Raw genomic sequence first — 10,621 nt, forward strand, 5'->3', positions numbered from 1 at the left:
CAATCTTCTTGGTCTGTGGACACTGCACAGAGTGTGTAAACTACGGAATAGGTACTTTATAGTAAATAAAATCATATTTGATTTGTGAATTTCTGGACAGTTTTTTTTTTTTTACCAGGACCTTAGAAGGTATGAAAGCAAAACTCACCTCACTTCCATTGAGTGGTTTTATTTTATTAATTGTTATTTTATTATTTGCATACTGTGTGATTCTATTCACTATGCACAGCTCTAGTCGCAACCATATGCTTTGTGAACCCCGATGGCAAGCCTTCTTGATGTATTCCTACGTCCGTAGGCTATAGGTCATAAGGTTAGTTTAAGAATCCCATCAATTATTACAAACAAAAGAAAGAGATTTGAGACAAATAACAGAAACTTTTAAAGATGTAAAGACATTGCCCATATATATATATATATATATATATATATATATATATATATATATATATATATATATATATATATATATATATATATGGGCAATGTCTTTACATCTTTAAAATAACATATATATATATATATATATATATATATATATATATATATATATATGTACACAAATATAAGTGTTTATTTACACTGATACAGTACAATAGTGTTTATCATTTTTACTCTTATTATATCACATGGGAACATGGGTACGAGGTATCTTTAAAGGGGTTACAGTGTATTAATTACTTTTAATGTAACCTGACTTTTTAAAATATTTTCATGCACCTTTCTATTTAATAAAAAAGACACAAATATGTAATCTTGGAGGTATCCCCTAAGCCACAAGTCGTAGTAGCCAAAATGTAGTTTACAAATCCTGGGGGCCAACAGTTGAACACACCACATGGTGGATGTAGGGAACTATCCTATAACTGGCTGTTCCCTTGTGTCATACACACATGCTCTCTCTCAAACGGACAAATTCTGCCCCCGCATTCCCAGCAATCATGCAACTCGTGTGGTAATGTCGGTGCGCTCTGGCGGCATAATGGACACTCGTTGTTGCGCGTGTGTGTGCGGATGAGATCACGCAGCTTGCGCCGTTCGCTCTCACACGCGCAACACGTCGATCACAGTGATGCGGTCCGGGTCCCAAACACAGTCCTCCTCTCGGCCAGATTTGATTACAGAGATATTGCTGTTTGGAGGCACCCGTGTGTGTGGTCATAGACGTCGTCGTGCCAGGTCGTGCGCAATGGATGGTTGTCTATGTCAATTTTGATCACTTTGCCGACGTTGACTTTGAGTTTGAACACGACCTGATCGCGCTTGTCGGTTCGGAGCGGGTAGCATTTGGCCTTCTCGATGTTACGGCTGACGTACACGCCTTTGCCCAGCATTCCCTTTGTGGACGGCTTGAAGCCGTTGATGATGATGACTTCGGCGTTGTCGACATGTGTGCCATGATACATGGTGTAAACTCTGCCTGGCTTCGGCTCCTCATTCTCTGAAAGTTTCTTGCCTTCTTCAACAGTGCGCCAGCCTGCAAAACGCACAGTGCCGGCCATGAAGTCTGTTTAAATAAAAACACACAAAACAGAGAATTCAGTCACTTCCAGTCACTTCTTTTTTGTTTTGTACTCGACGCGTTTGCTTTCGGTTTAGTGCAATGCAGTCAAACAAGAAACTTGCTCTTCACATTCTGATTAAGTATCAAAACTGAAACTATTTCTTAATGAATAACTCAGTCAAGATCTGTGTCATCTGTTTATCTGTATGTAATACTCATTAACTAATATAATGTTTTATATATATATATATATGCCACAATGTACACATATTGCAATGGACTCTTCCAGCATGATAATCCACTGCATCACAAAGCACAAGTCATTTCAAACTGGTTCCATGAATATGACACTGACTATAGTGTACTTCCTCACTCACCAGATTCCAAGAAAGTACCTTTGGATCGTGATAGACCTGGAAATTTTTGGCATGAGCGTTCAGCTGACAAATATACAACAATTGTGTGATGCAGTTGTGTCAACATGGACCAGAAACTCAAAGGATTTTTTCCAAACACCTGTTGGAATCCACACCAGAAAGAATTAAAGCTGCTTAGTATCCAAGTATCCACCTAGTATCCACCTAGTTTACATAAAAACAAACCCCTCCTTAATTTAACACCTGATGTTTTCAGACTGTAATATAAAGTCAACATATCCAAGTTGACAGGATAAAATTTAGTTTTATTGTAGAAGGGTTTGGTGAACAGAGTGGACTGTGGCCTATACAAAGCACAAAGGCTCTGGGTTGCCAGCAGGGATAGTGGGATGAAAGGTACTCACAATGCTAAGGGCCCACAGTCCATAGGGGCCAAAAAACTCTAGTATTCTACATGGTTATGAAAGATTTGTTATATACCTAACAAGTTAATGTAAGCTAGCTACTTAAGAAATGAATTTTAGCAAAAATGGACATTTATGCTAACTCTCATTAAAGAGTCTAAATTGTGTGTGTGTGTCTGTGTGTGTGTCTGTCTGTGTTTGTCTGTGTGTCTGTCTGTCTATGTGTGTGTGCGTGCGTGCGTGTGTGTGTGTCTGTGTGTCTGTCTGTGTGTGGATGTCTGTGTGTCTGTGTGCGCGTGTGTCTGTGTGTGCGTGTGTGTATGTGTGTGTATGTGTGTGCGCGCGCGCGTGCGCGTGTGTGTGCCGATAGAAACTAGAAAGAACATGACGGATAAATATAAATATAATTGTAAATTATTTTAGATCATTAAAAAGAAACAATGGGATATCTTGAAAAATATTTAACAAAAATAAAATTATCTGTAGCTAAATTATAATCCTACTCTATCCAGCACCCAAAAGCGATGTCTTTAACGCCTGCGTAATAGATCCGATCTCCCGTAGAAATGGGTGTTCAATCTGGCAACCCGTGTGCGAGACAGCAGCAGCTACATTGCGTAGTTTGACAGGAGAATTGTGCCGTTGTTCACAAGAGGAAAATCCCCCGTCGTGTGTGTGATCATGGGGCTTTTTCACGGAGACTGTCTTACATCTGTTTATAAATTACTGTTATAAATGCTGAAAATTAACCTCGACTCCCATGTCTGCCGTTCCTTATCAGCCCAACACGTGTGTCCCATTTTTCCATTTTGCTGCAGCACACGATTCGTCCTCTCCTAATCTAGCATGTTAGCCTGGGATGCAAATAACCGAGAAACGTCCTGCAGCCAATTATTTGCATGTACACAAATCATGAAGGCATGAGCAGGGCCACCAGGAGGGAGGTATAAATGTATGGGTGCGCTCACCTGGGCCTCTATGAGCATGTCTGCATATGGCTTTTAAATGGCTCACTGTATCACTACTGCTGGACTAGAAAGCCAAAGTGACCTCCTGCAAGCACACTGTAGCCCATAAGCCACAAGTCATGATGGAGACAGGTGAGAACTCACTTTATTCACTTTATCTTCTTTCCTATGTTCATGTAATAACACGTTCTGTGTATAGTATTATAATCAGAGACGTATTCTGTAAAGCAGGGACATTATATAACAGATTCTGCTCGACTGAACAAGCTATAATATTTATTGCAGAAAACAAATAGTACTAAACTGAAGCTTTCCTTGTCACAGGGGCAAAACCCCAAGGGTTCACTTTCCTTCTTTAAAACTTTGAACTTTTATCCATATATATATATATATATATATATATATATATATATATATATATATATATATATATATATATATTTTAAACTTTTAACTTATATTCATCTTTATTTTTGCATCTTTTAAATTAATTAATTAATTCACTGCTTAATAAGACTGCTTAAAGCTAAAGCTAAAAAAAAATACTTTCTAACAAGTGATACGTAGTAAAGGTATGACAAGGTACGGACCGGTTTTAGACTATTTTTTATGACTATTTTTTGTATGATTTTTGACTATTTTATGTATGTTTTGTGAGCATTTAAAACATTTTAAATGTTGTTTATGGGGTAAGAAAATATATGATGGGATTCAGTGTGACAATTTTGTCCTACAAATTTACACAAATCCCTATATAGGATTTAACAACTGTATTCCTAGTTGATTTAGGTTTCAAAATGAATAACGCAATATCAGTGAACAAGAAACTTAACTGAAGTAGGAAATTATATTTTAAGGGCCTTAATTATTTTTCATAGCTTCCTAGCAGTCTAAAGCCATGGTTTTTCAAAGGCTTCTCAGAGCTTCCTTACAGAAACTACACAAACACACACACACACACACACACATAAATTCACACACAAACATGCGTCAAAGAATCAAATATGCATAAAAGCTGATTCTACAATGTTCATATATATCAATCAACATTGTCAAACAATATTTGACAATGTGTGGTGTGTATGTATTCCTTTACATTTGACTTGACAGACAACAGAGCTTTGGCCATTGCTTTATGTCACAATTGCACGATTGAGCTCTAGCAACCACGTAAAGTATAAATCCTTTAGAATTTGGTTATTGACTGAATAATAAACACTCTAGATTCTATTAAGCCAATATATTCTGGCATCAACAATTAAATTGTATAAAACATATCCTTATCTATAAGGAATTATTTATTAGAAGTAGTCTTAAAAACTTTTTTTTTTTTTTTAAATTGCTGGCAACTGGACAACAAATATATGTTTGTGACTCAAGTTTCCCACTGTAAGGGGTTTGGAGAACAGATGTTTGGCAATATGTGTCATCATTCTCTTTTTGCTTATAGTCACACTTATGAAATAAGGGCTAGCTCTTCTCATGAAACCATATATTTGTGGTCATAGAAACATTTAGGTGTATATACATAAATCTTTTTCTTTAAATTAAATAGCCGATTATGTTAATTGATCTAAAGAGTAGGCTTATTAATTTTTTTAAGTCTTGTGGGATCTCTTCCATGATCATTTTAGCCGTGTTACCAAACCCAAATGCAATAACAGAGTGTAATGTGTCAAAGCTTGTAGTGTTGTTTGTGTTTATACATCACTGCATATAAATAACAGATTGGCACAATACTTTTATATGTTTTTTTGTTATTTTACCTTATTTGAAGTCGTGTGTATTGTCCACTGCTATCATATATACAATTTTCCCAAAGTTTCACTGTGTGTGTGTGTATATGTGTGTGTGTGTGTGTGCATGCGTGTGCTTGTCTGTGTGTGTGCATATATAATTACATCCTAATAATAGAATTTTCATGTTGCATCCCCAGTGTTTTATCCAGCTAGTTATTTCTGTTACCTGACTCACTGTTACCACAACCAGGAAAGAATGTTACATATTATCATGATTCCATGGAACACTGTGCGAGACTAGCGAGTGGTTTCTCTAAAACAAGCGCAAACATATAAGATCACATCATAAAATGTTAAACTGTCTAAAGTTTGACTTTGCCGTTTCAGTCAGATTCCCCTTTTTCATCAGGCATTAACTGGGAAGAAGGAAGTAGCTTTTTTCATGGATTGGTTATGCTGAAAAGTCTTTTTTTTTTCTTAAAAAATATTAACCTGGTCATTTAATCTGTTATAGCATAGTGTTCTGACCTTTGTGTTGCTAACATACATAACATCTAAATATCATTGCTATCCATATAAAAAAAATATCATTTTACGGTTAGAAAGATATATCTTTTCATTCTAAGACTAGAAAGAAAACTGATCTTGTTGATACCGAACATTATTAAATGTTTCGTTAAACACAGATCATATGAAAGCTTCAGGGTGAACAAACGTAATAATAACCTGTTAAGGCTTCACCACACCTTGTGTGTTAGTGCCAAAGAACAACAATATAATTGCGGGAAAAAAACACAGTTCTGGTCTCAGCCTAAACAATGTTGATCTTCTAAATGACTTTACTGTTTATTTACTTATTCTCGTAATAACCAGTTGATCATTAATAATTTTAAGGTGTGGCATAAATAATAAAAGTACTAAATAGATGTTTTGTGTTCAACAGAGTATTCAAAGAGAGTGTACCAAGGTGTGAGGGTCAAGCACACAGTCAAAGACCTGCTAGCTGAGAAACGATCAAGGCAAACAAATGTACCACGATTCAGCGTAAGTTTTCATTATTTTCTATTCCTAGCAGAGACCTTTTATACGTTTATACATGCTTATTTATATGTAGTATTTTTACATTACTGATGTATACAATCACGTAATCCTGACATGTAGAGTAATATGTAATATGGATCTCAGACAAAAATGTCTAGTAAAGTAAAATGTTTGATTCTGTATATAAAATCGAAAACTTTGGGAACATGTAGAGTATCATCTATAATATAATGTGAGCATGTGATGGATGAGTTGGATGTCTCTTGTCACGGCTGAGAGATCGGTATCAGATGCACCTGCCCGCACAAGCACAAGTCTTCCTGAAAGGGTCCAGATAAGTAGTGCATTGTTGTAGACAGACGGTTAAATGTAGCATTAGGTCACTGCCGAGACCTTAACCTCAACCAAAGACAAACAGAACAGATCATTCCTTGTGCTAGGCTTGCTGCTGCGTGTACACACAGACACCCCTTTTCCACTCCCTTCCCCCTCCTTACTTTGTACTAATGGCCCTAATCGAGCTTCATGCAAATTTCACAGGGGCAAGCGCATGGCACTAGCACACAGTCCTGCCAAAGTCAGCACCGGTAGCGAGCTTCTTAAGTATTTGGTTTCATTTCATATATTACTACATCATTTAAACATAAAGTACATGTCTCAGTCTTTTCAAAAGTGTGAATTAATACTCACCACCGGTACTATGTTATAGAAAAGTTAGCATAAAGTATAACTATTTAACTATTTACCTCTTAACACATATATCAACAATACACCACCCCCACCCCCACCACCCCCACCCCAAGTATTATCTATTGGGACATGCTCCCAGTCATCTGATCATTTCTTTAGACCCTCAAGGAGCACACAACACCGGAGGCAACCGTGCACACACATACACACACACACAGACACACACGCACGGGGTGGTGCTATTGTGACACTGGCAAATCACATTCAAATATCCTACCACAAAATTTGCCTGGCTTTCAACAGAATCAGCTTGTGTACTAGAGCCTTCCTGTCTTCGACTCTGTGTTCGCACTGGCTTTGTGAAAGCAGAGTGCCACGCCAGGGATTTCATACTAGTGCCCCACCAAAAAACTCATCCACCAACGTTTTGTAAAGTTTTGCAACACCTTTATTGTTTAAAGCACATCATTGTCTTTTTTGAGTTTATACACATTATCAGAAATTTAATAGGTTTAATAGGTTTCTGTATTTTTCGTGACTAACGCGCTGCCCTCAAGCAATTATAATTACATCTATAAATTTGTGTGGTTTTCAGGCTGCAGCCAGTTCCTCCCAGCCTTCTTTTGTACAAATGCCAGGTGAGTTCATCTTGTCCTTCATCACCAGATAAAGTTCCTACACACCACTGCCTAATTAAACATGTCTAAAACCTGACGGCTGGAAGTGATGACAGAGCTAATTCACTGACATTCAGTCCAGTAACTTAGACTTCCTGCTTCCTCCTGTAGGTGCTCACATGCTTCCTGGATACTACAGCATGCGCAGGCCTTTCCTTCCTGATTCCGAGCTGTGCCACCCAATGAAGCAGTACTCCTCAGACTCATACTCTTCTGCTCTGGGCACCAAGGCCTTCTCTTACGAGCACTCGTCCAGCTACCCCTCATTCATCGACAGCTACTACCAGCCAGATTCGTTCGGAGATTACAGGAGTGCGACTGCTTACACAGCTGGCGGAGGGTCACTGTTTTCCCCGTCTGCACTGTCTACACTGCTGCCTCTGTCCGGCGAGACATCATCACATCTGCTCCTGGTATTGAGCTGTTCATTAAAGTTCCAGTCACATTAAAAGTGAAAAAGCATAAAAGTGTGTTAAAAAGAGGTATCACAGGCTGTGTTAACTGATATATAAACCTACTTTTATTATACCCTTAGTATAATAAAAATGTATTATCCCTGATTAGTGTTCTTTTATGTCAGAATTATTATAATTACACAACGATGGCATGGATGGTAAGCTGTTAGAAATTCTATGGAAACGCACACAATGACATGCCATCATTCAGGCAGAGTGCCATAATTATTAAAGAGTCAGCGCTGTGCTTCATTTGAACATATACATATACAAATAATGTCAAAGCCTCACATTATACCCAGAAAATGATTATTAGAGCTTTTTGGAACTATTTGTAGTGCAGTTTTTTTTTTTTAGTTTTTGAAGAGTTACTTGTCAGTTATGGAATATTCTCTCTAGAATTGTTTATGTATAAACCTCTCATTTAAAGTATTATATTAATTTAAAATAATATATTTTTCATATTTAGCTACTTCACTAAGCTACTCTAAAGTTTGTTTAGCTTTGTGCAGGTTGTCACGCATGTAATGACTGCTATTGGGTAAATCGGCTAAACATTTCTACCTTCTGTTACTCTGCCTTCAACGTATAGAATCAGATCATGGCTTTTTCTGGTTCTGCTTGTTTACAGTGTGACATCATTCACTGTCGAGGTTGCACTTACAGAAAACATTTGCAACACAAAAGTTGCGAATGTTTTTTGCAAATTTAACTAAAAACATGATTAGAAACAATAACATTAGAAACAATAACTAGATTGATCTTTTAATTCCTAATTAATAACCCACTTGACACGTTTCCAGATATTTTGTGTCATTTCTCATCATTTGGAGCCATTTTCATAGATTTATATATTGATTAATGGCTGTAGATTTTTATATTATTTTCAGTTACTTTGTGTCTGTCAGTTTTAGAAAAGCAGAGATTTTTGCCCCAAAATAAAACTGGTACATTAACAACAGTTAACATTGAAATCTAAGCAGGAGAATCACTGATGTATTATGTTTTTTGGCCTTTAGTTTCAATCTCAGCTTCTTATTTAGTTTTTCCATCATAAAATATGAGAGGTCTGTAGTTACAAAAGTGGATTCAACTTGTGGTGGATGTTTAAGGGGTTAAAAGTAAAGAAACATAATCGTCCAAGAGAAATATTGTGTAACACATTCTCAGGTGTTCTATCCCAAGCATAACCTCATGCTTCCTTTGTGATATGTTTTTCCCCCACTAATCTTCCACAGAGAGATCCATGGGAGCAGCCTTCAGAAGATCACGTCAGTCAGCCGGAGGTTCTTTGCCCTGAAGGCACAGCCCCGGTGGCAGATTCTCCGTCTCTGGGTGCTGATTCGGGCAGTTCCTCTCCATATCGGCTTTCGACAAGCCGCAGCAGTGGATCTGTCCCCTCAAGCTCCCAGCCTTACACTCTGCAAACGCTGGAAGATGTCCATTACCCAGCAGCCAGCTACAGCTCAGCCTCCAGCTACTCCTGCCCTCCATACATGACTAATCCGGGAGATCTGACCGTGGTGAAGATGGCGTCCGTGTCTTCAGATGAGGCTGGTGGTGGTGTAGCATCTCTCAGTGACACTACTGCTCAAGCCTGGGCCAAAGATGATGGAAGCAGCTCGTGGATGTCCTATGAGACAAGGCGGGCTTTTTAAAAAGGCATTGAAGCCTTTAAGCGGATGTAGAACTGAACTCATGAAGAAGTTATAACCTGAAATATGGCACCCAAGAACTGGTGGATTTTCAGCTGAAGTTTGCATAAAAGCCTATATTTAATGAGGTCTATAGCTGTGAAAAAGCTTCAATCTTGTTGTTGTTGTTGTTTTTTTTTTCTTTGTAGAGATTAGTAAATTGATTTTAATATGACTTCAAATTAATACAGGTTCCTTTTGGATTCATTGACAGTTATTATATGAATAGCTCTAGCAAATAATTTGTGGAAGGATTTAATAATCAACAATCTTTCATTAGTCTTTGTCTTTTAAGAATGGTACCGATATATTAAACATGTTTCAGACTAGACATTTTACACCAATATGAAGGTTAAGAGCCTTTGCTGGAGATATTTTCTAATATATGCTAATGCTGACATTTTTGATTTATTTCAATTTTACATTTTAGATGATAATAGATCAAATTACACAGGCTTTGCAACTGCTGTAAAACTACACTTTGTCTTTCCAAATACTGCATTTTCTCCTTCCGTGGACAGACACGAACATCTGAAACTTGGGTTAATTATTATATAATTATTTTTATATTATTTCTGTCAATACATATTTGTCGAGCAATAATAGTAAAGTGGTGATGTGAGGGTAAAAACAAAAATTATCTGCATATGTTCTAGTACTGTTGTGCATCCCCACATTATTAGGGACTTCATAGGACTGGTCACAGGTAGTTAAGGAAGTAGAAACAGAGATAGGTTTTGCAGTTCATATCGTTTGTCTTATGTTCTTGTGTCAAGAAAACTATCCGAGGAAAATAAAAGACTTTTGTTTAGTCACAAATGATGCATGTGATTTGTAGGCACTTGTTTTCTCAGTACCAGACATATTTGCATGTTCTGTTTGCCGGGCTTATGATCAGTCTTTATTTTTATTAGGTTGTCTTTTTTTTTTTATATTGTGCTCGCTGTCAGAGTGGGGTCAAGGACCCAAAGAGACTGAGATTGTCTTTATGTATTTATATTACCATAGTGCCACAATTATCAAAGTCACTTGATTTGAATGTGTTTAATCAAAATGTCAAAAAAGTCAAGCC

The 10,621-nt window shown here is 37.2% G+C and overlaps 2 protein-coding genes across 2 annotated transcripts; one reads left to right on the forward strand and one right to left on the reverse strand.

Moving 5' to 3' along the window:
* Positions 1-596: 596 nt before the first annotated feature.
* gig2o (grass carp reovirus (GCRV)-induced gene 2o) lies at positions 597-1,567 on the reverse strand. The gene is given in 3 exon segments (XM_060863129.1): positions 597-1,059; positions 1,061-1,146; positions 1,149-1,567. Coding segments are annotated over 3 exon segments (639 nt in total). The 5' UTR covers positions 1,503-1,567; the 3' UTR covers positions 597-860.
* A 1,662-nt stretch (positions 1,568-3,229) lies between these two features.
* On the forward strand, positions 3,230-10,368 carry pou2af2 (POU class 2 homeobox associating factor 2). Its single transcript, XM_060862929.1, has 5 exons — positions 3,230-3,385; positions 5,936-6,036; positions 7,319-7,361; positions 7,512-7,813; positions 9,094-10,368. The coding sequence occupies exons 1-5, from the start codon at positions 3,373-3,375 to the stop codon at positions 9,511-9,513; spliced, it is 879 nt and encodes a 292-aa protein (XP_060718912.1). The 5' UTR covers positions 3,230-3,372; the 3' UTR covers positions 9,514-10,368.
* Positions 10,369-10,621: the final 253 nt, after the last annotated feature.

Source organism: Tachysurus vachellii, chromosome 26 (assembly GCF_030014155.1).
Source record: "Tachysurus vachellii isolate PV-2020 chromosome 26, HZAU_Pvac_v1, whole genome shotgun sequence".
Lineage (NCBI taxonomy): Eukaryota > Metazoa > Chordata > Actinopteri > Siluriformes > Bagridae > Tachysurus > Tachysurus vachellii.